Below are 27,278 nucleotides of genomic sequence, written 5' to 3'. Positions count from 1 at the left end.
TTTGTTTTGTTTTTTTTTTCTTTCTTCATCTGGATCTTATTTTGAAGCTATCGAAAACGTGAAGGGAATGGTTTGTTCTTTGGCAAAATGAATGTTCAAAATGGGATACGACGAGGTTTTACTTGCGTCTTATTTTGAAACTTAAACATTTGAAAGGGAATAGTTTGGTGTTGGGCAGAATCAGTAGTTCAGGTGGAACAGAATGAGCTCAAAGTGAGAAGAGAACTTTGCATGAGACGCCCCACAATTCGAGGAATGTGAAGGGCCTGCACACTGTCTCGTGGACTTGCATTATTTATTTAGTGAACTTCTCTGTTTTCCCGAGAATATTGACAAAGTCCAGCTCCTGCAACAAAGAACGTGCCGTGTGGGCGCTCGGGCCAACTTTCATACCCCCGTCCAGGTCCGACCAGGCGGCTCCTTAAAGGATGGGCACAGCCCACATGGGCCCGGTAGCCCGGTAGGTAGTGCTGGGCCAGTGCCCACATTTATTTCGTTTCAGATTCCCTGTAGTGTTCCACACACATCTTAGCCAGAGAATAATGCATTTGTGCTAATTAGCATTAAAGGTCTGCATCCGTATCTCCTGCTAACAAGCAGTTGCATGATACATATTGCAGAATTTTACTGGGACTTCATTTGCATTTTATCCTACTGAGAAATTATCCTACTGAGGAATCCGCCTCATTATCCCTTTGTTTATTATATCACAAGTCAAATGTTGGCCACTGTCCACAGGGCACTATGGTGTGCCCCCGCCCCCACCTTTCCATTAAGATTTAGAATATCTGAATCATAGGGGGTTTCTTTGTCGGTGATGGTAGTAACAATGAGAGCCCACTGCATCCCACCGTTTGTGCTGACTCACCTGGGCACCACGGGAAAGGGGAGGAAAGGTGCTAATCAGAGAGTCACCACAGTTACGGTCCGGAACCCAGGCCCAGCTTCAAACCATCTCTCCCCTTCTTGCGCAGCTGTGTGGCCTGGGACAAGTCACGTAACCTCTCTGTGCCTCAGTGTCCCCATTTAGAGAGAGAGCTGTACCAGGGTATGTTGAGGATGAAACGGAATGGCCCAGACGGGGAGGTTGAGTGCAGGGCGCAACCCTGAGGAAGTCCTCCGCAGGCGTTACTAATGGTGACCTCTTAACTGTCGCCTCCACCACCGCACTGAACTCGCAGACTTCCCCAGCCTTTACCGGTGAATTTCATCGTGGGAAGTCTTCTCAGCACGCGGTTTGATGGGTTCTGTTCTTCCTTGACGTTTAGTGACTGATGAGGGTGCACCGTTCCGAGCAGATGTAGAAGCCTCGTTCCCTTTGCCTTGTTTCTGCCCGTGGAGCGAAGGTGGAGTAGGAAACCGGGCCCCTGAGGGGGGGCGTTTCCGTTTTCGCTCGTCTGTGTCTCTCTCTGTTGCTGCCGTTGCGTTGAAGCATGCCGCACCCGCAGACACCCCTGGCAGACTGTCCTGCGTTGTCGAGGAGGCAGAAGGTGAGGCGATGGCTCGGAGAAGGAGCAGTGTCGGCGTGCGGTCTAAAACACTGCTTTGGTTTGTTGTGGGTTTTTTTTAACTTTAGATTGCTTATTCATCCAAAATACAGAAAAACTGAGTATCAAGCAGAATCGTGCATTTATTTGGGGAGGGGAAATTCTAACATAAGACATCACACCTTTAAATATCCTGTGAACTGATGTGTTCGCAGCCTACATAATAGATGGCTGATGAGTTGATCCTCGTGTCAGCTTTAAACTTCCTCCCCATCCGGAGACTGTCATCATTTATGCATCGCCGTCCGGAAGCATTACTTAGACGGAGATGCATTTGGTGTGCGTGGCAACACGCGACTCCTGATATTTTGTTACTAAGTGTTTTTCTGCTTCCTGATAAATTATAAGTGGTGCTGTGTTTGTTGGCAACAAACCGGAAGCATTAGTGAAATTGGAGTCGTGTCTCAAAATGTCATTTGCTCCTAGGAGGAAAGAAGGGGCCATCTGGCGCCGCCCCCTGCGCTGCCTGGGTCTTGGCGTGGATCCTGACGCCGCTCCCTGCCGTCAACCCTTCGGGCTGTCGCGGTGTGACCGGGGCCCTTCGCGGAGCGTGGGCCGATGGCTCCGCTCCTTTACGGGGAAATCTTCGCCGCTTCCCCCCCCACTCTGTACGGGGTAAACACCTGCTCTTCCTCACCGGCGGCCTCACCGCCTCCTCCCAGCCCCACACGCCGGTGGCAGGAGAGCTTTCTGGGCGTACAAATCACCAGAGACCTTTTGAGGAGGCAGGTTCCAGCTCCGTGCGTCCGGGCCGGACCCCTAGATGCTCCTGCCTCACAGACGCCTCCCTGAGCACCAGGGCTCCAGGCCACGTGTCCCCCGGCTTCTGCAGAGGGCCAGCTGGTCTCCGTCCCCCACGCTGTCTCTCAGCTCGCCGGCGCGGCGCCGCAGCGAGGCAGGTGGCAGCCGGGGACCAGACCGGTCAGGTCAGACTGCACACAGGAAAAGGGCCGGGCTTGGCCTGCAGGCACAGTTCGCCCTGTGTCCCTCCCAGTCCTGGTATGTCCCCTCCTGTCCCTGCGCCTCCAGGTGTTACCACGTTTGGGAGGGAGGCCTTCTCCGCGTGCGGCCTGCACCCTGCCGACCTTACCCGCCCACCAAGGCTCCCCTGCGGCCCACCCTCTCTGCGAGGCCGTGCCCCGGGCCCCTTCTCCGCTTCTCTGACGACTCCTCTCCTTCCCTCCCCGGTGCCTGCTGTGGCTGGCACACAGTAGGTGCTCGACGGTGTTTCGGCGCCTCCCTGAGTGCCGTACAGGTTTACGCGGCAGCCCCTCATTACCCACAGGGGACACGGTCCAAGATGCCCGGCAGGTGCCCGAAACCACTGGCAGCCCCGAAGCCCGTCGCACCCAGTTCTTCCCTGTGCACACACACTGTGCGCACCTTTCCACACGCAGGAAGCATGAGCGGCTTCCCTCGGGCGCGGCCCAGCTGCCGGCATCACTGCGCGTGCGCTTCGGGGTCATCCTTCAGTAAAGTCGGGGTGACTCGGGCACGGGCCCTGCCGCACCGAAGCAGGGGGTCCGACAGCGCAGAGGTGGCTGAGTGACGCACGGGGAGGAGTGTCCGCGGTGGGAGACGGTGGACAGAGGGAGGTGGCCTGTCTGTCCCCGGCAGCCCAGAGCGGGGGTGGGGTGACGCTGCACCGTGCAACTCAGGATGGCGCGCAGCTTGACGGTGGCGAATTGTTTAGTTCAGGAATTTTCCGTTGAGCGTTCTCGGGCCACGGCTGACCGTGGGAAGCTGAGACCACAGACAGGGAGCCAGTGGATAAGGGGGCGACTGGAGTTCCCTCACGGGAACTTGGGGTGCAGCGTGTGCAGAGAGAGGAGAGCCACACCCGGCCCAGAGTCCTGCTTTCGCTTTCCAGCTGTCGTGTTGTGCTGTTCTGGGCGTCACATCTCCGCGTGCGTTCATCAGGATTAACTGTCCCAAACCCACGTAGCGTCAGGACCGAGGGCAGGCACCTTCGAGCGCCGAGACCCAGCCCACGGACGCCCTCGGAGAGAGGGGCGCGTCCAGCAGCTTGTCTGTGATGAACACACCTGTCATTCTGGCACGTGAGGAATCTCGTCTGTTATCTCCTGGCCGCCCTCCCTCTGTGTCAGCTGTCGCAGACTCCTCGGTGGGGCAGGTGGCCCCTAAGGTGCTCTGGCGGCTCTGTCCACCTGTCCTGCGCCTCTCCCACCTGCCTGCTCCCTTCCTCCCAGGAGGCGCATTCTGTCCTGGCCGCTCCTCCTCCGCCCGCAGGGCATTTTCCAAGGCACAGCCTTTCCGGAGCGCGTCCCCAAACTCGGATTCAGAGCAAGGCGGGTCAGCATGGACACTCGCAGGGCCGCGGTGCCCGGACAGACAGGCAGCCTGTGTACCTGTGGTTCTCGTTTCCCGGGGATGGGACCCCTGGGGACACATGTATGAGAGGAGGGGACGGATAATGGCAGAGCCTGAGAAACGACACTCTGACTCGCTTCGGGGAGAGCCGGCTCCGTGTGTCCACGGTCAGCGGTCACCAGGTGGAGCAGCCCCTTCGCTGAGCTTCAGGGCAGCCTGCCGCCCAGGGAGGCTCGCGGTGCACTTGACCGTTTGAGGATGATGGAGTGACGGGCACTGACCTCTGGTGGCAGGGGCGGTCCAGCGTCAGGGTTGCCGGGACAGCACAGCCGGGTTGCTCCTCGGCCAGCCCCCCCCACTCCGAGTCTGCGTGCTCACCCCAGACAAGAGGCTGCGCCTCGGTTATGAGAGTAGTTACAGCTTTGTGGGAGGCGTACAGTGAAGTGTTTCCTTCGCCAGCGGCCCCCCGTTGAAAGCTGACCGCGTTTAGTCAAGTGCAGGCGCACACTTTACGGCCCCCGAGGTCGGGACACAGCCTCACACGGACACGGCGGCGTCACTGCGGGGAGAGCAGGGCTGTCTGGGAGGTCCGGGGCTCTTGTTGCCTGAAGTGACGAGGTCCCTACCTGCTCAACAGAGGAGCGTGCCCAGGAGGGCTCAGGGACTTCCAGGAGTGGGGCCTGCGCCCTGGCTTCCCAGGGACAGGAAGTCGTCGGCGCTGAGCCAGCACTCGGGTCCTCTCGGGGACGGGGAGCCCGTCACCTTCCCTCTCGAGACCCACTCTGCCTGCCCCTCGGTGGGCACTCCGCCCCGACCCCGCCTGTCAGCGGACCTCGGAGCCCGGCCCCCGGCCCAGAGGGCGGTGCACCCCCCTGACGGCTCCGCGTGGGGCGGGTGGGCCCGGGCAGGGTGTGTCACCGGCGTCCCTGCGGCTGTACGCTTCCCCTGTGGACTCTGGAGTCGGGACACGGCCGGCGCTCGAGGCACTTGGCGCTCACCGGGGGGAACGGAGGCCTCGTCGCCCTCCGTGACGCCGACCGTGAAAGCCGGCACGTGCCGCGTGCGGCGAGCGAGGCCCTGCTCTCCGGGTCCTCGCCGTGTGGCTCCTCCGGTCTGCAGAGCGCCCCTGAGACGTGAGTGTTTGTAGCATCCCCCTTCTTGTAGAGGGAGAAACCGAGATTAAAGCAAGAGATTAAGCGAATTCCCTGAGGGCACGTTTCTGGGAGGGCGGCCGGTTCCCGGTGCGGAGTCCCAGAGCATCCCCGGCCACGCTTGCTCCGGGCCTGTCTGCCTGACCCCCGGGAGGGAGCAGCCCCCTTCCGGTCCTGCCTCCCCCCCCCCCGGGTTCACGGCCCCCCCCCAAGCCCCCGGGGTGCGTGCAGTGGTTCCTTTTCACAGTCACGGACGACGGCTGTCCCTTCCCTCCCACGCGGCGGCATCTTTCCCCGTGGGCGTCTGGCTGCTGGTTTCCATGATGGCTCCTGCTCTCCTTCCCTCCTTCCCTGGGGAGCAGGCTTCTGAGCCCGTTCACACCCCGCGGTTGCTGCTCCTCCCTGAGCGTTGGACGCGGGGGCCTCCCCGCGGCCGTCCTGGGCCTCCTCCCTTGCCGCACCCGCACCCCCACCCACCCCCGGCCCTCCCGTGGCTTCGGTTACCACGGCTCCCGCCGCCCGGTGCTTTCATCCCGGGGGTTGAGTTACCGCGGCGCTTTAATAACTGATGATCCCAGGGAGGTATCTCCGGCCAGAGCTCACCTGAGGATCCAGTTACCTGCTCGGTGTCTCTGCCCGATGCATCTCGAGGCCCCTCTGTGCTAGTCTCCCGCCCTCCCGCCGCCGCCTCTTTTCTTTAAAGCCAGTCTGGTTCCGTCGGGGGCACGGCCTCCACCGAGCTCATTTGCGTTTCCTTGTGTAACCAGGAGGGTGTCTGGCTGTGGCTGTCTCTCTGCCCCCACCCAAGCACTCAGAGCCCCTCAGTTCCGCTGCCTGAATGTTGTTAGCTCACGGGCACCTCTGCCCCTGCTCCGGGCCAGGCCCCCGCCTGCTCTGCAGCTGTTAAGGAGCCGGACCTCCCCCGGCATCGGCTCCGGCCGCTCTGACCGCCTTGACGCGCTGCCCTCAGAGAGGCTTTCCGCAAACACCTGCCTGACCGCGTTGCGTCCACCACGAGTCCGTGACTCTGAGCCTACGGGGGTTTTCCTCTGCCGGAGCCCACGTTTCCCACGCCACCGGTCTCCGACCTCCCTGCTCCCCTCCCTGTCCCCCCTCCTGCTGAGGCGCACACCCGTCTGTCCCCCGCCCCCCGTCCCCCCCCCCCGCGTCTCCCCCCAGCTCTCCCGGACCTTCAGTCCCGCCCACCAGGGCCGGGGCCTCCGCGCCGTCCGCACTGCACACAGGCTGTTCCCCCTCCCTGGGGCGTCCTTCCCTCTGCTGGGCCCCAGGTGCCGCCCGCGTGTCCCTGGCGTGGGGAAGGCGGTCCAGAAGCCCCGGGCCGGACTCCACACGTGGTCTCACGGTCCCTCGCGGCGGAGCTGGGCCGTGAGGGAGAAATGTGTTCGCTCGCTTGCTTTGCCGTTGAGTTGCAAGCTCCCGGAGGCGGGGGTCCGAAAACTGCTCCCCGGGTCTCGGAGATCGAGTACTCGCGGCTCGGTTTGCGGGAAGTATTCGGGGTGCGCGCCCCTCTGTCTGTGTGCGCTGACGGGGAAGCCTCGGCCCTCCCCGTGGCACGGCAGCGCACTCTCCCCGGGGTCCCTGGTGGGTCTGAAGAAGAGCTGAGGCATCTCCTTCTGTTGGCGGCGACAAGGGGACGCCATCCACGCCAGTTAACATGTGCTAGTCCCAGAGCAGTGTCGCCGTGGGAGGGGACTCGGGCGGCTCCCGCCTGAGCAGGAAGCCCGCGTGCACTTGTCACCCCGGGGAGGGGGCCGCTGCAGGGCAGGAACAGCCCTCGGAGGTGGTGCGTGACGGCCCGCGCACGTGACGGGGGTCTGCGGCAGTCTCGGGGGTCCTCCTCTCGAGGCTCCTCCTCTCGTGGCTGGGCCTGCCCAGATGTGAGGGGGAAAGCGTCTGACGTGCCCCCGATAACACAGGCGGACGGACCGTCCCCTGGGGAGGAAGCCAGTGTGGGAGCCTTTGGGTTAAATCTGAGTCACTTTTTTTTTTTAACATTTAATTCACTGTGTCTGTCTCCCTCGGAGCTGTTTCCTGTGGTTCCTGAAGGTTGTGATTCATGTGTTTTTGGCCACGCTAGTTCATTTGTCACCAACAGCGTTATCTTCTAGATCGCCACACGTCCGCCTCGAAACGGGCGTGCACTCATCATCCCATCGGGACCGCGTTCGGACTCCCGCGCCCACGTCCTCCTCGTTTGTTCTGACCCTCCCTGGGGCTGCGCTGTCACCTTGACCTCTCTGGCTCTGGGGTGCGCCCTCCCTCTCGGCTGCGGGTGTAATGAGAGTCATCGTCACCGAGAGCCTGACTCAGCCCCTGGTCAGAGTCCCGTCTCTCCCGCTGCTGCAGAGCCACGAGACCTCGGGCCGGGCTCCGCAGGCCTCACTCGCTGCATGCATGCGCAGGAGGGACCCTCGGGGCCCGGCCAGGAGGAGTCCGTGAGGGTCGGGTACTGTGAGCGCGATGGGGTCACTCCCAGCGCCCGCCCTGGCGTGGCCACCTGCAGAAATGTCACCGCGGGCATGACCCGCCGCGCAAGGACCAAAAAGGCAACTCAGCAGAAACTGCGGGTCCCTATGAGTACGTATGTCCTCTGGCGGCGGCCGTTCCTCTGGGGGCGGTTTGGTGTCCCTGTGGCCAGACTCCCCCCACGTGCGCCCTGGGGGCCCTGTCCCTTCAGCGGCACGAGCAGCTGTGTCCGGGCTTCTCAGTCCCCGTCCCTCAGGGTCACGCTGCCGCAAACTGGAGTTGTCCCCGCCTTTACAGAGGAAGAGGGTCAGGCTCACAGGGACCCCGCCGGTTGCTCCGGGTCACACACACACACACACACACACACACACACACACACACACAGCAGGTCAGGGCCGTTTGGACCCAGCCTCGGTCTGGATCTCCTGCCGCCCCCTGCACTCGCTCCCCGGCCGCCCCGCTGGGGCCCCAGCCGGAGAAGGCTGGCCGCCTGCCCAGCACCCTGGGGGGAGGGCCCCGAGGCCCCCCAGAGGAAGCCCCTGCCGTGCGCGCCCCACTCTGCCAGCCGTCGTGGCGTACTTTGGTCGGAAATCGTAGTGCTCGGCAGCGCTGACCCGTGTTGCAGGGACCACTGCGTGCCGCTTCAGGCGGGAGCCCGCGGCGGGAGCACCTGTTGGAAGAGGCTCGGCCCCAGAGACGTGCGGGCGGCAGAGGCCCCAGGCTCCGTCCGACTCTGGTCACCTGTGCCGTGTCCGTCAGTGGGCGTGGCGTCAGCCCACTGGACACACTGCACCGGGCTGCCGCACGGGTGCCCCGGGAGGTTTGCCGAGTGCCCTCACCCTCCCCCCTTCCCTCCTAAAACCCTGTGAGCTGCGCCCAGCAACCCACCAAGTCAACCACAGGACGTGGGCTCGCTCAGCAAAACCTAGAGTGTCGATCCTGGAAAAGACCAGTCAAGTGGGTAAACCTTTGCCCACTCTTTCCAAGGAGTGAAAATGCAAAAAGCATTAGAAATAAAAGGGCTTTCTTATTTATAAGTGCAGACATTTAGAAAATAACATTAAAAGAAACCTGTGTATTTCAAACTGTACCAGTGAATTTTAAAATCTTTCAATCACTTTTGAATGGATTTTATAAATTCGTGTTTTCCTGATTAGTCGATGATCCCTTTGATCAGTCCCTATAAAGGAAATTAAGTAGGCGTTTATTAAGTTGCACACTTGAAGTGGGTGAACGGGGTGGCTGTGAACTTGCACTGCAGCCGAATGAAGCCGTTTTGTACCAGAAGCAACGAGAAGTCCGCGCCCCTCCCTCCTCAGGCCCTGCAGAAGGGGCGTTCCCGGCCGTGGGTGGGCGCGGTCGCTCAGCCCCACCGGGAACGGTCCTGGCCTTTGCCCTTTGAATTATTTCAGGGCGCAGGAAAGGGTGGCGGCTTCCCAGCTCATCCTTGACACCGAAACCCGAGGACGGCCGCAGAGAGGACGGCAGTGGCTCCGCCGTGGGGTCTGTCCCCTGAGAAAGAGGGAGCTCGGGCTGGGATAGGGGCCTCCGTGGGGTGGTCCCTAGGACTCCACGCGGAGCCATTTAAAACTCGGATGGGGGTCACCTGAATTTCGAGGCCACTGCTTTGTCTGCCGGAGACGTGCCTCACCTTCAGGCATCCGTTGCCGCTCCTGGAGGTGGACAGTGGGGAAGCTGTGCGTCTGTGCTTGCCCACGCTCCCCTTCCTTCGTCCTGTTCGCTCGCCCGGTCGTCGGGAAGAGCAAATGCATCTCCTCTTCGGGGGCACTGACGCCCAGCGCACACGAGGGCAAGCGCAGGAAGCACGGAACGGAGCAAGGTCGAGTGCGTGTCATCGGTTCTGCTCCCTCCCGCGTCCTGTAAAATTATACGTAAGCTTCGACTTTGTTAATATTCCCGCTTCTAAGCACTTCAGGAAGAGTCGTGAGTTTCAGGTTTTCCATACACACCTAACTTCCGTGTTCACCTTTTTAAACCTATTTCTTGCTCAACTATTTGAAATAGTTTTCTAAAGAGGGAAGATACCATAGGCATATAGTAAGCTTGTGTTTCTAAATTTTATTTTATTTTCATCCTCGCCCAAGGACATTTTTTCATTCATTTCAGAAAGAGAAGAAGGGCGCGGAGAGAGAAACACTGACATGCGAGAGAAACCTCAAGCGGTTGCCTTCTCATGTGCGCCCCCTCTGGGGACTGAACCCGCATCCTGGGTACATGCCCTGACCGGGAATCGAACCCACTACCCTTCAGTCTGTGGGACAGCATGCCAACCACTTGATCCACACTGGCCGGGGCGTTGTGTTTCTGAATTGTAGAATAACTAACATTCTGACGACGCCCTGGCTGGGTGGCTCAGCTGGTTGGAGCGGTGTCCCGTGCACCAGAAAGGTTGCAGGCTTGACCCCGGGTTGGGGCGTGGGCAGGAGGCAACCGATCCGTGTTTCTCTCTGCCCCCCCCCAATTAACATACTGATAACCTCAAACATTTTTTATTTTGATGTGAAGCCCTGTGGCTCGCCGGCATTTCTGGCCGATACAGCGACGCCAGCACGGGACGGGCCGGTCAAAGGGAGCAGCCACTCCTCCGTGCTCCGAGGCTTCTCTCGCGCCCCTTGACCTGAATCTCCGGGGCCCGCGTGGGCCCCTGGGGTGCTCGGCCCCGAGGGAGCGAGCAGAACTCGTTCTCCGTGCCGCCGGAGGTTCGGCGACGTCATCACAGAGTCGAGGCAGTTGCAGGGAGCCCTTGCTGTTTTCTGACGCGCCCTCGGTGACCCATGTTCCTCTGAGTCCCCGGGGCACTGGCAGCTGGGCCCACCACCTCCTCTTCCCCTCACTGTGTCTGTCCCCCTCCCTCAGTGCCGTCTTTGTCCCACGAACAAATGGTCGGTGACAGTCTGTCAGTGGTCTCTTAAGTTTCACACAGGTGAGGCTGGAAGGGCCCAAGAATCACACCATCTTTGAGCACGTTCGTTGCAAGCTCTAAATTAAAACTCTGCGTGTATAGCTTTTAGAAGTCATTTATGCCCGTAGTGTTTATCTCTGGGGTGTGAGCTGATAAAGGTGTTGTGCTGTGTGTTTGAGGTTTACAACAGTGCGAACATTTTCAGGTCTTCGGCAGTCTTACTCAATTTAATAACGTGCCTGTGCCCAGTAGAAGTAGAAAACAGCTTCAGTATCAAATATACCTGCTAACACTTTCAAGGCCGTAGATTAATGCTGTTTTGCTTTAAAAAAAAAAATGGCAGGGGGCACTTCCCTAGGTGCGTTGTTTCTGTGACTAAAAGCATCCGCTTCCAGTCCTTCAGTCTTGCAGAGGTCAGTAACAAAGTATCTTTGTCGGTCATGAAAGCCGGAATCACCAGCGTTCTTTTAGACTCTGTCATTGTTCTTCTCCTCTCTCAGGTTAGAGAGGTAACACAGTAATTCACGCTCGGTCCTGTGCATGTTACCTGCGTGTCTGCCAGCGACATGCAGGTCAGCGGGCCTGTCTCAACACCGCACCCACTGCCCCCAAAAGCCGCGGTCGGAAAGAAGCGCGGACCCCGACCTGCAGTGCGAGGCACAGGTTCCCAAAGCGAGCGACTCGCCCAGCTCCCGTGGGAAAGTCAGGGCCGGCGCCATCCCTTCGGACTCAGGGCCTGCAGGAAGGGGTTCCCGGCCTTGGAACTGAACTTGGAAGGCGTGATTGTTTCCCCAGGCCGCCACAAAGCGTTGCCCCAGACCTGGCGGCTCAGAAGGACAGAACGTGGTTCTCTCCCAGCGCGGAGGCCAGCAGTGTGACGGCGGGCGTCGGCGGGCTGGTCCTTCCGGAGGCTCTGAGGGAGGGTCTCCCCTCCCCCACACCGCAGCCTCTGCTCGGGGCCGCGTCACCCTGACTTCTACCCCCGTCTTCCCTGGCCATCACCCTCGGGTCTGTCTGTGTCTTCTCCTCTTCCCCCTTTTCTTTGTGTTTATTGATTTTAGAAAGAGAGAAACATGGATTTGTTCTTCCCACTCGTGTATGCATTCTTCGGTTGATTGTTGTACGTGCCCTGACTGGGGATCGAACCCACAACCTTGGCGGGTCAGGACCATGTTCTAACCGACTGAGCTGCCCGCCCAGCCACGGCCTCCTCGTTCTCTCCTGTAAAAACATGTGGTGGGTGCCCCCACCCTAACCAGGATGATCTCATCTCAAGGCCCTGACTTGAATTCCATCAGAGGAGATCCCTGTTCCAGATAAAGTCTCCTCCTGACGCGCCAGGAGGGAACATCTCTGGGAGCCCGGACGCAACCCTCCGCAGAAGGGCACGTGGGACGGGAAGGCGCTGTTCTAGAAAAGAGGAAATTGCATGCAAAGCACACACGGAAATGAGGAAGGTGTTCCCAGAGAAAGTAGTGGTGGGGTCCCGGGTGGGGGGTGGGCGATCCCTGGGGGAGATGGCGGGTTAGAGGTCAGCTGCTAGGAACCTGGGGTGACCGGGGGGCGGGGCGCGGGGCTGGTGTAGCAGTGAGGACCTGCCAGGGGTTGTTGGACCGACAGTGGTGGGTCGTCGGCTCTTTTAGAAAGAGACACGCTCCCTGCCACGCTTTTCCTCTTGAGTGTGTACGATTGTTCACATTTAGACTTAGATGTTGCATCTTCAAAGTGTTTTGTTAACCTTCGCACGTTAAACACTTCACCGTGTACTTTCTGCTTCCCGACTGCCCTGTTCAGCAGCTCCCTCCGACAGCGGCGCTGGGTGAGCAGGTCCCTGGAGGGGTGGTGGGGTCTCACGTTGTTCCACGAACAGCCGCCCCTGGTAGAACAGTAACTCCGTAACTCCGCTCCTGTCCAGTGATACATAAAACAACAAAAGAATGGAACATTGTGATAATATCTTAACCCCAGTTACCTGTTGAATAATGCAAGTTTGAACTTCATGCCTTCCCAGGAATTTTAATAATGCATTCCAAACAGCCTGTTATTGTTGAATGGTTTTGCTGGGTTTTTTTTTTTTTTTTTTCTTTTTGGTTTGACTCCAGATTACTCTGGTTCTCTCTATTTCAGTGCCCCTTTCCCTGCAATTTCCATTTGAGGCTTCCTCGCAGCGTAAACAACACAGATGAGGCCGCCCAAACGCAGCTCGCACCGCGTGTGGAGGAGCTGTGGCGCTGTAGGCCGTTTATTTCACTTTGTTTTCCTGGCTTAAACGCTAACACCTTTGTCACTGATGTTTTTTATCATGTCAGTAATAATCTGTTCATAGTGCAGACCAAAATAAATTCTGCTGTAATTTGTTTCACATATTTAACCTTTTGCTTGTGCTTTGTTGGGCCAAGCTTTTTACATTTAAAAAAGAAAGTTTTGTATGTCCTCCCTAAGCCCCAGAGCCCCATGCTAGTTACGAGGAAAACGTGGGGCATTCCAGCTGAGGGGTGCCCTCTGAGGCACCTGCCCGGCCCTCCACCAGAACAAGGAAGGTCCGGGCCTCTGTTAATAACTCGTCCGTGACCATTTTGTCAGTTCACTGGTTGCAGCAAATGTGCCTGACCACATGGGGCGGTGGTGGAGCCCCGGCTCTCGCGGTCGGGGCTGGTGGGTGCTCGGGAGGGAGCCCGGGGAGCCCCACCCCCACGCGCCCGCACTGCCCAGCTCCCCGGCAGTCCCGCTGGTGGGAGGTCGCAGGTGCGAGCAGGGGGGCCCTGGGAGGACGGGGCAGGAGGGGGCGGAATTCCGAGCCAGGGCAGACGGGACCTTGGGAGGAGCTCCACACACCGCCCCCCTCCCCGAACCACCAGCAGAGCACAGCGCCTGACCAGCCCTAACGCAGCAGCGGTTGGCAACTCGGGCTGAGACAGACAGAGGGACAGAAGAATTCCCGGTCACTTCTGCAGCTGCCCGCCCGAAGGGAGGTGGAGCCTGGCCCCCAACCCTGTAGGTGTGGGGACTGCAGTGTGGAAGGAAGGGAAGGAGTACAGCGGAGAGGCCTGGCAGCTTCTTACCTGAGCCAGGTGATCCTGGGATGGGTCACGAGCACAGCAGGCACCCTTGATGTGGCGAGTGAGGGGACCTGCTAGCTCAGGGTCTCCCTCCCAGAACACAGCCCCAAGACTGCGATGATGAGAAAACCATCGCGCAAATCTCAACAGCCATTCCACGGAACACCTGCCCCGCACCCCTCTGAACTGTCAAGGTCACCGAACACAAGGTCTCACACACTCGACAGTCTGAGGCTGCTGAGGAGCCCGATGACCGAGTGCCCTTCCGGTGTGAGGTCCCGGGTCAGGGGAGCGGAGGGAGTCCAGTGGAGCGTGAACTTCACCGGTAACGGGGCGGTGCTGGTCCGTCGGCTGCGACGGTGCACCCCAGTAACAGACGTCAGGAAGCCTGATATGAGGTGTACCCGGAACTGAGCCATCAACCATGGCTTTTCTGTAAACCTGTTTAAAATAAAATGTTTATTTAGCCCCGGGCGGTGTGGCTCAGTGGGTTGAACACCAGCCTATGAACCAAAGGGTTCCCTGTTCGATTCCCAGTCAGGGCTCAGGCCCAGGTTGTGGCCAGGTCCCCAGTAGGGGGCGCGAGAGAGGCAACCACACATTCTTGTTTCTCTCCCTCTTTTTCTCCCTCCCTTTCCCTCTGTGTAAAAATAAATACATAAAATCTTCTTTAAAAGTGCCTAAAAAATAAAATGTTTATTTAAATATTTTTAAAAGGTCAACAGAGGAATTAAGATGACACGAAGGGTTTTAAAAAATTAGAAGTTTGAGTGTTTCTTTTCATGGTAAAATTTTAAGATTTCATTTCAGGTATCCGTATCACGATACTATCATCTATAACATGTGCTCCTTTTATGAAAAGGTTTAATTTAATCGATAAGCAAAATCTCTTGTGAGGGTCCCTTCCTGGGAGGTGGATTATTACGCTTTATTGTAGTTTCCCTCTTGATTTCGTCCGTTTGAACTTCGGGATGTGGCCGGCGATGCGTCACTCACGTGTTAGTTCAGGCGCGCTTGACTGCGGTGACCCTCTTGACCTCGTGTCTGCGCACACCCCCCGGTCAGTGGGCTACGGGGACGCTGCCCCTTTCACGGTCTGCCCTCCTTGGCGCTGTGGGGCCAGTGACGGCCGGGCCGGGCCAGAGGCACGTGCGCCCTGTGAGGGGAGCGCCCTGGGGTTCCGTCCTTCCCCACGCGCCTCTGAGTCCCGGGACGTGACCGTTCTGGGGACGTGGATGTGGAAGCCCCCGGACAGACGTGCACGTCACAAGGGCTGTCCCTTCTCCGGCTGCCGCTGTCGTTTGCCCCGAGTGCCCGCCTGTCCCGGGTCGTGCTCGCGGTGCCGCCGTGGGGACAGCCCCAGGTCTGTCCCGCCGGGGCAGCGGCGGGGACTCCAGCCTCTAGCACGGTGGCGGTGCCAGAAGCAGGGGCTGGCGGGCGCCAGCCCGCGTCCACACTCTGGTTTCGTCATCTCCGCCCGGGCATTCCTCGGCAGCCGGCCTTGTGGGCACAGGGCAGAAATGCCAGAGGTAACGCTCCGGGGTGAACCCCCCTCCCCGAAGAAGGCAGAGTCGGGGGGGCTGTGGTGAGACAGTCTGGGCCTGTGCCCATCTCACAGCCTCGACCCACGAGGCACGGAGCTGTCACCTGCCTGCCGACACGCCCCATCTTGACTTGTTCCTTCCCTGGCTCTCCCCCCTCGCCTCGGCCGGCTCTGGGAGGACCCACCCTGGAGGACCCACACTGAGACCCTGTGCAATGCACGGTTATTGAGGGAATGAATTCACGTCCTAGACGAGTGAGATCCTGGTCGTTGGAGGCGTGCCCAGGGAAGACAAGAACCCGAGCGCTTCCAGGCCACTACAGATGGGACAGAAAGTGACGGCCGAAGAGAAATACAGACGGGCTGCCGTCTGCACCCACAGGAGGGGTCGTCGTCCAGCCCCTTCCTCACCCTTCGTGGCTCAGGGGTGGTGGCCGCCCGTGGGAGGGACTCTGTGTGACCCAGCACCACCTTGGTCCCATCGCTCACCGCCGGGCGCCCTCATTCTCGGCCAGCATGTGAGTGTGCAGGGCAGGGGCCACGGCTGTCATGTCGGCCTTTGTTCGCCACACCGGAGACAGTGCCCGGCAGCCGGCAGCACCCTACAGTGTCCACCGGCCCTGTGGGGTCGTGAGCAGGTGAGGCAGCAGTCTCGGGGGAGCCCCGGCCTCAGACCGGCTGGAACCCCCAGTTCCCGCTTCCCGCCTGTGGAGGTGGGCAGTTACCGAGCTCCCACGAGCCTCGGTGTGCCCCTGTGCACGGGAAGAAAGCAGGGTGCGCCCCGCCAGGTCGTTGGACGGATTCAGGTGATTTAATAACGCGGCACCTGGTCTTCCGGCATGGAGGTGCCCCTTCCCCAGTGGGCACTGGGGGGACGGGGGGTGAGAGGCTGGGCTGGAGTTGGACGGGAAAAGGTGAGCGAGGGTGTGTCAACTAAAGCGGGATGAGCGAATCCGAGAGGGAAGCCGGAGCCTGGGGGCTCCTGAGCCCGGACCAGCACATCAGACCCGATTCCGGAGCACGAGGGGAGACCCCAGAGGAGGGCACTGTCGGGGGCTGATGGGGAGGGCGGGCTGTGGACGACGGGGCCCTGTGGGGAGGTCAGGATTGGAGCAGGTCGGGAGAGCGTCGCGTAGTTGACCGTGGCATCAGCAGGGCAGCCAGCCCGCGCTGCCTGCCGCGGCAGGAGACCTGAACTCAGAGGGTCTTCTGGGCCTGGCATGCTGCTCCACCAACTCCTCTGCTGCGTGCTGTGCACAGTCGTCCGTCCTCCTGGGTGGTCCAGCCCCCACTGTCCCGAGCGGTGCGGGCTCAGAGGCCTGGTCAGAGTCTCTCGGAGACGGCAGTGTACGCCGAGCCGTGGACACAGGTCGGGGGTTAGGTCGCTGCAGGCCAGCAGGAGGGCTGTCGTCCCCGCGAGGAGCACCCCGTTGGAATCGAGAGGCGTCTGGGTTCCAGTCCTGGCTGCACAGCATCCCAGTCACGTCCCGGAGCCGAGGCCCAGAGGCGGAGGGGCTCACTAGGCCAGGGAGCAGTGGGCAGAGCGGTCCGGGCCGCGGCCTTGCAGTCCGGGCCCTGGGGAGGGGGCGTGCAAGCTCTTGGCAGGGACTGGGAGAGGGCAGGGTGGCTGGTGGAGCGAGTTCCCACTGCTCGCTGCTGGCGTACAGAGACACGGTGGCATGCTTTTTGTCTTGTATTAACCTTGCCCTCTGGGAGGTTGCTAAACTTTCTCTTTTAAAGATCTGGAAACTCTTCTATAGATTCTTCGGTATTTTCTAGTTAGAAAACCAGCGAGTCTTCAAATAAGGGCAGTTTTGCTTTTTCCTTCTCAATGCGCACGCCTGGTTTTTCCCCGCCTTGCTGTCCCCGTGAGGACCTCCAGGGCGGCGCCGCGTCCGAGCGAGGGAGCGCGTCCGCGTCACCTTCCCTCTGGCACGGGGACACGGGCCCGTCTCCCGGGAGGTCTGCCAGCAGCAGGTTTTCCGCACGCACTCCTGGTCCCGCGGGGGGCGTTCTTGGCTGTCACTGAGAGCTGCCCTTTTCTCTTCCTTCCCAGCAGAAGACTCAGAAAGTGGCGTTTACATGCGGTTCATGAGGTCACACAAGTGTTACGACATCGTTCCCACCAGTTCCAAGCTCGTGGTCTTCGACACCACGTTGCAGGTGAGTGGCCCAGTGCTGGGGAATGGTCGGCACACTGTTCGGGCGGCTGCCGGACGAGGTCGTCGCCATCTGAGAGTCCCAGCGGGCGCGCCCTGGGTCCTCTCCGGATGTCGGGCTCCACGCCACGGCTCGGTCTGGGTTTGTCATCGTCCAGGTGGCCTTGTGGGCATGTGTCCTGACCCCCTCTGTGTACGGATAGGGAACCTCACGTTCTAGACTTAAAGAACCTGAGTCGCAAAGCTGACCCCGCAGACCCTGGAACAGAGGGGCTGGGGCCGCGGAGCCAGCGCGTGACGGCACCCGGCGCCCAGTGCGGGGGCATCGGCCCCCGCGGCCCACGTGATATGGCTGCCCCCTCCGCACGCCGTGAGGGGCTTCTCATTTAATAGAACAGCTGGTGAATTCATTTGAAATGACACTGGTTGGACAGGGAAAACCACTACGGTGGAGGATCACCTGCCTGTGATCGCAGAAGGTTTGAACCCGACCGTCCGGTACGAAGACTGTGCTCATGGCAGCTGATTTTCCACCAGTGTGGCTTGCAGCTCTGCACGGAAAGCCCTAGGTAATGCATTCAGGTGATGCCAGGTGTCACCTGTGCGCACACGCGTGTGTTTAGTGTCTGTGTGACACATACACCTTTGCGGAGCAGGGCTGCCTTGTCGTGGCCACCGACCGGCAGTGACCTCGGAACACTGCGGATGGCTCGTCGAAACTCGAGACAAACACACACAGAGACAACCAGGTCCTGTGGGGAAGTAGGGACAGAACGGCCACTCTCTCTAGGGGAGAGTGCCTCACTCCCCTGCCCGAGCAGGCTTTTATTGGGTTCCTTTGCAGAAGAATTCAGGTAAAGCTCATTAAACATTGCCGGGAAGTAAGGATCAAACAATAGATAACAAGGAAGTCTGAGGGCCTATTTTGAGTCAGGGTCAGATAGCTAAAGAGCTGTGAAACTTTGAGGAACAAACTTACTTCTTGCTGGGACCCTTATCATTTCACTGAGAGCATCTAAACAAAGCAGGTTCCACAGGATCTTACACATTCTTTCTTAGGCCTGATCACCCGGGGAACCCGCCCTTTCCAGCACAGGGCTGCACCACCCTCTGTCATTGTTTCAGGTTTAAGTCAGGCAAGGGAAGTAAGGCAACCAGGAGATAAGGAGATTTTCTAGCAGACAGAATGAGGACTCAGGCTATGTCAAAGCTGAGGGGCGAGGGTCCATCACCTCCTTTTGCCGCAGCCCCCAAAGTCCTTCCTTGGGGGCCTCCCACGTGATCGTGCCTGTCTTAGATCATTCCCCCCTTGGGGAATCTTACCTGTCTTTGGCTAACCGACCAAGCCTTGGGGGCCAGGCAGGGTGAAGTAAAAGGGGCAGAAGGGACTGCTTCCAGGGAGATAAACTTTTGTCTCCTTGCTGGCTTACGGTCCAAGGTCGCTCACCTAGCCTTAGCCTTGGTGGGGGTCACAGCTTCTGAAACCAGGCAGGGCGGTTCCCAACACTGCCTGCAGTCGTGTCCCCGGGTCCCTTTCATCTTCTACTTGGGTTTGGTTCGCATGGGACAATACAGTGGATTTTGGCAAATTGCCCTTTTTTCTCATTTTACGACTTTGTTAAATTCATTTCGGTCCAGGTCCCTCTAAAACCCGAGGATTCTCTGGTTCTTTGATGCAAAAGTCAGGGAAGCTTCCAAATACAATGTTACAGCAGAGAAAGGGACAGCCGGTCACTTTCCGATAAGGAACACGGTCTCTGCCACTGTCATGACAACTAGAAATCCTGAATTCCCACGGACAACCGCCGGGCCAGCCCATCTCCCGCCGGCGGCCACCCCCAGAGGGCTCCCTCTCCCAGGACCCAGGTGTCCTGACTGCCGGCTGCCCGCCGCCAGGAGAGCGGCAGCTGCCACGGCCTGTCTCTGCCCTCCCGCAGCTCCGCCCTCGCCAGGAAGGTGACTTTCCTCCGAATTCAGAATGCAGCCAAAGCGAGTGACCCGTGGAAAACGCGGGGCCGGCCTGCTGGGGGACTGGAGGACCGGAGGACCGTCTGTAAAGCAGGCCCGGCTGCCGCTTGTTGGTCAGCGGCTCACAAGGATCCTCTCCCCCCCACCCCCCCACCCCCCCACCCCCGCTGTGGGCTGTGGGTGTGGACAGGGGACAGGAGGGGCCATAGCTGGTGCCAGTGGCAGGAGCGGGAGGCATTGCTGGGGCATCGTCCTCACTCTCTAGACCTGGCCAGCTCTGTCCCCTGCACCTTGGGCAGCCGACGGTGGCCGGCTGTGGAGCACAGCCCAGCGTGTGGCTGGACAGGTCAGATGACCCCCGTTTACGGGGGCACTCAGGCTGCACGGACACATGGCTTCTCCTCGTTAGCGTCCCGTCTCTACCAGGGCCCGGTGGGAAGCGGGGAACCCGAAGGGGCCTCCCCGGGCAGCCCCGGCCGTGACTCTGCTGGCCGTGGGCCGCGTGCACCAGGAGCCTGCCCTTGCTGCCGAGAATGAGCTTGCTCTGGTCCCCGCCGAGAACAGCTTTTCTGGGTCACTCAGTACACGTGTCAGAGTGATAGCTCAGAGCAGAGCGTGCTGCTTCCAGGAGACCGACCGAGTGGTGTGCGGCCGCACAATGGTGTGGGGCGTGCACAGAGCAGCCGCTGGGACCTCCCTGGGAGGGGTGTCTGACACGCCAGCCAGTGCCCCCACCGACCCCACAGCCTCACCCTGTAGCTGGCAGGTGCCTCCTGAGGCATCGGAAGTGTTGCTGCTCCCTGACGGCCAGACCCGGTGAGCAGTGTCACCGACAGTGGCCAGTGTGGCGGGCGGCCTGTCGGGACGGGCAGCACTGTGCAGGCGCAGTTCAGGCAGAGAGCACCCGGGGTGCTGGGCCCGGGGCACGTTGGTGACTGAGCCGAGCCGGATCCAGGCAGACCACCCGGGCCCGGGACGGACGGGCGTGTCCTGGCGACGGCGCCAGTGCCACCACACCCCATCCGGGTGCCACTGCAGTTAATCTGGGTGCCACTGCAGTTAGTCCCTACCGCACTCAGGAAGACGCGGTCACAGAGCAGTTTAACTGGGGCTGGGGAGGCGGGTGTGACATTTCCCACCCCCGCAGGGCGGGGTGCCCCCGAGAGTGAGTGGGAACTCCACAAGGGACATCATTCTGTCCGCCACCCCCGTAAGGTTATTCAGTTACTAATAGCAGTATAGATGTATGGGGAGAAGAGATACAGCGCATTGGGTTATAACTTAGTGCTACTTTATTTTGTTGCTCAAATTATTCCAATCAACGTGACTGCTAATTATGCCAACCAAGGAGAAAAGAGGCAGTTCCCCAAAGAAGTGGCTGTTTGCCAAGCACACGCGTTCACAAGAACGCGTAGGAAACGTAGAAGGAAGACCATAGAGTCAAAAGTGAGCTCAAAAACATAAAAAAAAAGTGAGCTCAGAGAAGGGATGGCTGGGCGGGGCTGCGTGGGTGATCTCCACTGGGATTGGATAAGATCCACTTGGGGGCGGGGCTTGCTTATGTTAAAAGCCGGGAGGATAGAGAGAGCCAGGCCTGCTGCTCCAGATTCTGGCTGCAGGTGCCAAAGAGGAGGAAGGGACACTCTTCAGCTCATGGTGTACTTTCTCATCCTGGAGGTGAAGGACCTCCCGCGTGGGGAGAGGGCAGCAAATGGTGATTAGAGGACACTGAAGTCCAGGACAGGTGTGGAGATTTTAGGAGGGGGCATTAAACCAGGTTCAAATGAGTCATGTCCGAGTATAATGAGGGGGGACTACCGGGCCCGTGTGACGTCGGGATTGCGGACGGTGAGACGGTCTGGTCCCGAGGCAGCAGGTGGGGGAGGCGGCCGAGGTGCTTGAATGAACGATTAACCAAAAAACAGAAGAAGTGGTCACCTCCAGGAGCCTATTGTGAACTGACCGAAAGTAAAAGCCACAGGAGGTGAACCTCTCCTGTCTGGGTTTCAGCCAGACGGTTGATGGAGCCCCGCGTGGTGTCCCCACGGGCACGAGGCAGAGTGTGGGGCCCAGTGGGTGAGCGGGCGGCTCGCCTGGACCCGAGGAGAATGTGGGTTACGTCTCTGTCAGCTGGAGCCAGGCTGCTGGTCGCGGCGGCTGCCTCCCGGGGGCCATTTCACGCCACCTGTTCCTCCAGCCGCCGCCCGCCTCAGCCCAGCACGGGGGCCTCCGGCTTACTTGACCCCAGCGCAGGACCCAAGAGTCGGCTGGGGCTGTAGGGATCGCGCTGGGGCTGGTTTTGCGGGGGCTTAGATCCCATTCCCAAGAGCCCGGCCCTGCTTTACACAGTGGAGAGCCGTGCAGACGTGAATCCTTTGGACGAGCCCTGACGTCGGAATTTAGTGAGAAACCAAATCAGACAACTTGAAAGAGCTTTTAGCCGTTCATCAGCATGAGTTGTAGAAGCCCTGCGATCACCCTGGCCGGTGTGGCTCAGTGGATTGAGCGCTGGCCTGCAGACCAAGGGGTTGCAGGTTCGATCCCCAGTCAGGGCACATGCCTGGGTTGCGGGCCGGGTCCCCTGTTGGGGGCATGCGAGAGGCAACTGATCCATGTTTTTCTTGCACATCGATGTTTCTCTCCATCTCTTTCCCCTCTCTCTAAAAACGAATACACAAAATCTGTTTTAAAATAACTTTTCAAAAACCTCACAATCGGTTGAATTACTGAAAAGCAGGGTGAAACCATGTGAAAAGCATCAGCGGAACCAGATTCCCGTTTCCTGGGACGCGGTGTGCTGCCGGGCGCTCGGCTGTCAGGACGCCTCGCACGGCGGGGGCCCCGCTTGATCTGTCTGTGCCCCAGGTGTCCATTTTATCTGACCGTCCCCTTTGGTTGTCTGGCGCCCCCATTAAGGAGTACATTTGAAAATCGGTAACAGTCTCAGCAAATTGCACATCCGCAGAAGAGAAACAACTTTTCCGCCGTCCTCGAGACTTTTCTCCTGGTCAGAGCGAGGCCGTTCTTGTCCCTTTTCTGTCCTTTTGTCGGTGAGTCAGTAACGCCCTGTGCCCTCCAGCACCATGAAGAACTCTGTGACCACACTGTTCAGTGGGCCCTGGAGCAACCCCACGCACACGTTTAAAAGCCAGAGGAGGCCCCGTGATCGCCAAGAAGGGCAGCCACGCCGCAGGAGCAGCGGGCACGCCGCCGAGCCAGGGCGTTCCGGACGCCTGTGGTGAAGACGGTGTGACTGTGTCTTGGCCACCATAGAACATTCCGTGAGGTCTTCGGAGCACGGAACCGCCACTCCTTCCGCGGTGGGTGGGCGCGTCACCTCAGCGGTGCGTGGCGGAGAAATGAAAGCCGTGAATTTTCCTCTGCCTGCCTCCAGTCGGGTCAGCACCGTGGGAAATTAAAACATTTATTCTTTTTGGCTGTACGTGTGGTACCAGGCTGAACGCCTTCACCTCCAGGCCCAGCGAGTCCCGCGGCGTCCAGGCCCGGAGAGAGAGGGCTGGGGCCCGGGCCGAGGTGTGTCACTTCGCCCCAGGCACCTCCTTGGCCTTCGCTCGTCCTGCCTCTCCTGCCCGAGTGGAGCGAGGGTACGTCTCCCAGTGAATTCTGACCGCCCTCTGCCGCTGGGGGCTGCTCCCTGGGGCGTTTCTGCCTCCCCGCCCTTGACCTGCGCAGCGTCAGCAGTGCCAGTCTGCTCAGAAGTGACTGGTGGGTGAGCCTGCCCGGCCGGTTCCCGACGTCCGCGTGTGTGTGTGTGTGCACGCGCCCCCCCCTCGGTTAGAGCGCCCCCCCCCGCGGCTCCTGCACCCGGCCGGCTGTGGGGCTCGCGACGCGGCAGCAGCGAGCGGCTGCGTGGAGCTTTCACGCAGCCGATGAGTCCGAGACGCGCTCGTGGGGAGGCAGGGCTTTCTTGTTTCTTCTGGTTCTGAAAGGACAGTCATCATATTTCAGTGTGAAAATCGGTCCCTGTCCTTCTGAGGGCGGCTCCTGGGAAAGTCAGTGTCTTTTTCCCTCTGGCGGACGGTCTCTTTGCCTCTGATTCTTAGCGTCTTGTCTGGGGTGTGCTAAGGTGTGGTTTTCTCCGTTCTTGTCCTGCCTGGGATTTGACTCCTTTGGACAGATGGCGGATCCCTGTTGAGGCTCAGCCACCGGAAGGCGACCTGGAGAGTGTGCCCGCAGACCAGTCCCGCAGCACCTGCGGAGCTCCAGCCACTATTTGCTTTCCTCTCAAGAACCACAGCGCCCTCCCCACCCCCACCCCCTCCCCGCCGATCTGGCCCGGCCCGGTCCGTGCACACCAGGGCTTTCAGATGGCGGTGCGTTTGGCCCACCTTGTACTGTTGATTTCATCGTGGCCAAACTCAGCTCTCAGAGTGGAAGGCCTTTCGACAGCTCCGGGCACTGCGACTCTGATGGGTGATCCTATGAGTGATAATGCTGGTTTCCTCTGCTGGTTTTCTGAACCCGCTCCCGCCAGTTCAGAAAAACCAGCTCAGCAGATCACTTCATCTGTGTTAAAATCTGCGTATTTGTGACTCCTCTCCCCCAGTCTTTTTCTGATGCTTCCAGGGCCACACCCGAGGTTCTCAGAGTAGCCTCCAGGTCAGAGGAGCCCGTTCAAACTGGCCCGCCGTCCCCGGGTGCCGTGACTACTAGTCACACAAACGGTGTGGATGTTTGGGCAATTCTTGGTATGGGCTGTGGCTCAGGAACTGTTTCATCAGCTCACGGTGCCAGTGTGATGACTGCGTGTCCCTGTGTCCTTGGGTGGGCTCCACGCCCTCCTCTCCCCAGTGCCGCTGGGTCACTCAGCTGATGGATGGACCCCCCGCGGCCCTCAGGACAGCGCTGGCCCGGCTGAGACTGAGACTGATTGATGAGCTCCCCGCCCCTGCCCCTCAGGCGCCTGCACAAGTCATTCTCGGTCACGGCAGAATCTGTCACCTTCAGGGCGCAGACAGGTGCAGAGGTATTAATCCTGGTCTGACTCGAAGCTCCAAGTGTCCGTAATTCTCTCATGTGTTTCCGTGGTGACGTTAACAGAGGTTGTAGAACATAGCGAGAAAAGGATCGTTTTTTTCCTTAGTTAACAAGGGAGCGATAAATCATTTTTGAAAGAAAGGTACTTCCTTGTCCCAGCTTCTTGAATCAGAACTTTTTTTTTTTTGCTTATTTCTCTTTTATCTTTTCCATTGAAATGTATATTTTATATAATCAATGTATACTATTGTAATTTGCATTTGCACTATCATGTACCTTTTTTTTACTGCAACTTAGTCTTCATAATCATTCTATTGGGTACCTTTCTCGTTGGGACACCAGTATGAAACCAGTTGGCTTTCGCTGGGAATGGGTGTTTTTCCAGTTTCGGAACTGGAAACTGTGTCACATTGAACAACATTGGTTGAATTCCTGAATCCTGCTCCTGAAATTTTGGTCTGAGTAAATGATTCCACAGAGAACAAGCAAGCACTCCGACGCTCCGAGAGCGTGAATATTTTAGTGGTTCCCGACGCACGCCGGGGCTCCAAACACCCTGGCGGTTCTGGGCGCCGCCAGCGGCTCGCGGCGTCACGGTTACTGGTGCCGTGACTACGGAACACGGCTGAGTCAGCAGCTCTACGTGATGCTCTGAAGTTGCTTCGATTTTTGTGTTTTTGGCTCCTCGTGAAGTCGGACCATTTCCCCTGTTTGCTGTCTGTATGGAGAGACTCGTTTACAGCACCAGACGTTCAGCTTTTAATAAACCTTCTTAAAAATGTTTTAAAGATTTTATTGTCATGATTTATTTTGATAATCCTTCTCAAATTTTTTAAAAGATTTTATTTACTTTTAGAGAGGGGAAGGGAGGGAAAAAGGGAGAAAAACACTGATGTGTGGTTGCCTCTCACACGCCCCCTACTGGGGACCTGGCCCGCAACCCAGGCATGTGCCCTGACTGGGAATCGAACTGGTGACCCTTGGTCTGCAGGCCCACACTCAATCCACTGAGCCACACCAGCCAGGGCACCTCTGATCCTCCTTTACCGGCCGTGGTTCCCGGGGCATTGGTCAGGAAGGTGGTTGCCATGAGATAAGCTCACGCAAATGTCATCTGAACGGCGGGCCAACCTGTGACAGGCACACGGGTGTTCGTGTCTGAAAGATATAAAAGTCCCACTAAATGACATCTTTTGTACCTCTTCCCAGCCTCGGGACATGAGAAAGTGTGCTTGTTTGTTTTGTTAGTGAACATGTGAAAAACAAATTTTCACTTCAAGGAACCCATTAGAACTTCAGTGTTTTGAAGTGAACTAAAGAATCGTGTGTAGGAGAAATTAAACTCTGAAGTTTAATTCTTTTATATGGTTTTAATTACTGTTTCAAGTTTCTGTTGACAAGAGTCTTTCGCTACAATAAGAAAACACTTTTGAAGTTAATTGTGTTGTTTCCCTTTCAAAAAATAATCCCCAGTCCCTACGTGCCTTTAAATGATACGCAAGTACTTCTGCTGATGTTCATAAATTTGGTTATTTTTAGTTTATCAAACTTAGAAAACTTGATGTTGAAGATAACTGGTAAGAGCTGGTTGACTGTTTCTGTCGAAGGTGTTTTTCCTCCTGACGTGTACACTTTCAAACTGTGCTTCTCTTCTCTGCCCGCAGGTTAAAAAGGCCTTCTTCGCCTTAGTAGCCAATGGCGTTCGAGCAGCGCCGCTGTGGGAGAGTAAAAAACAAAGTTTTGTAGGTAAGCATTGTGGCCTCAGAGAAAAATCTGGAATCTGAAAAGCACAAAGCCCAGGACATTTTAATGGGCGCTGGTTGGAATTCACCCTCGTAAACATGGTAGCAAATGAAAGAACGTGCTTGCTTTTATGTGTCCAGGTGAGGTGGGGCCGCCAGTGAACTCAAATCCACTTCCCTGCTTTTTTATCGAGTTTCCTGCCTCTCGGGAGGATCTCGTGTGCCAGTTCCTGTGAGCCCAGGGTCCGAGGGGGAAGCCGTGGTTGGACGTCTGTCCGTCAGCCACCTTTGCTCACCTGGGGTCCCCCCCACCCCCTCTTCCTCGTGGGCGAACACCTTTTGGCAGGGCAGACGATGTGATGTGAAAGCGACCAGTCCCTTCTCTAAATATTGTCGCACTGTTGAGCACAGTGTGACTACAGCATCTAAACTCCATGGTTTCACATCTTGGCAGTCAGAGCAGATGGGGGTGTCGTCCCTGTCGGGGTGCGTCATGTTAGGATGAAATGACCAGCCGGGTGCCTGCCTCCCCCTCTCGGTTACGGTTTCCTCTTTGTAGTCCTGGCACCTGCCACATAGTAGGCACTTACCACGTAATGACTGGTAAGGCGGGTTGTTTCCAAGATGCTTCCCAGGAAACAGTCCAGGAGCCCCCAGAAGTATCATGTTGCTAGAGCTGCTGGAATACCTGATCTTATTTTAAAGTATTTTCAGTGATTTACACGTAGCTGCCCATCCTGTGCGATGTTTTGTAACTGTCACTAAGTTCTCCCTTGCTGAGGTGCCCAATACTGTGATTAAACCCAGTTACCGCTGGATTAAATTTCAGGTGAATCTGTGCATCTTCCTTGGCTGTAGACGATGAGCAGATGAAGTGCTTTAAATGATGTATTACACTGCGCTTGATGCGCACACGCCTGCACTTTTCTAGCCACTGTTCCACGTTTGCCTGCTATTTGAAATTTTCTTTCACGTTTTCAGGGTTTCCTCTTTAACATATAATTCTCTGTTCCAGGAATGCTAACGATTACAGATTTCATAAATATACTACATAGATACTATAAATCACCCATGGTAAGTGCCAGAAATCCTCGTGTCCGTGGCTGGAGCTGTGTTCTGTGGGTGTGTGTGAGGGTCGTGTGTGTGCGCAGTTGAAGATTTTTGTGGGTCTGGGGGTTTTGTGGTGCAGGGGTGGTGCCAGGGGTTGATTTTCCCCAAAAGTGCGAGGTGCACAGGGGGCCCCGTGTAAATCAGTCCTGCGCGTGGAGCTCGGAGAAGGTGGTCGGTATCCGGCCTTCAGGAATCCCCGGGGGCGGCAGAGTGCTGTGCGCTTACTCATGGCCTGGATCAGGCGTGTCAGACTCATCTTC

The 27,278-nt window shown here is 58.3% G+C and overlaps 1 protein-coding gene across 6 annotated transcripts in view; it reads left to right on the top strand.

Moving 5' to 3' along the window:
* The window catches only part of PRKAG2 (protein kinase AMP-activated non-catalytic subunit gamma 2), a 180,000-nt gene that overhangs the window by 130,931 nt on the left and 21,791 nt on the right, over positions 1–27,278 (top strand). For 3 of the 6 annotated variants that reach the window (XM_045837752.1, XM_045837755.1, XM_045837756.1), the window contains 3 exons: positions 17,098–17,204; positions 25,831–25,912; positions 26,924–26,982. In XM_045837752.1, coding sequence (XP_045693708.1) covers positions 17,098–17,204; positions 25,831–25,912; positions 26,924–26,982 — 248 coding nt within the window. The remainder of the gene's footprint in view (positions 1–17,097; positions 17,205–25,830; positions 25,913–26,923; positions 26,983–27,278) is intronic. The other 3 variants (XM_045837753.1, XM_045837757.1, XM_045837758.1) reach the window with 1 other exon arrangement.

This window comes from Phyllostomus hastatus, unplaced genomic scaffold (assembly GCF_019186645.2).
Source record: "Phyllostomus hastatus isolate PE091 unplaced genomic scaffold, TTU_PhHast_1.1 phas_contig_244, whole genome shotgun sequence".
Classification (NCBI taxonomy): domain Eukaryota; kingdom Metazoa; phylum Chordata; class Mammalia; order Chiroptera; family Phyllostomidae; genus Phyllostomus; species Phyllostomus hastatus.
The sequence above is the reverse complement of the archived record's forward strand: the minus strand, read 5'-3'. Positions and strand labels throughout refer to the sequence as shown.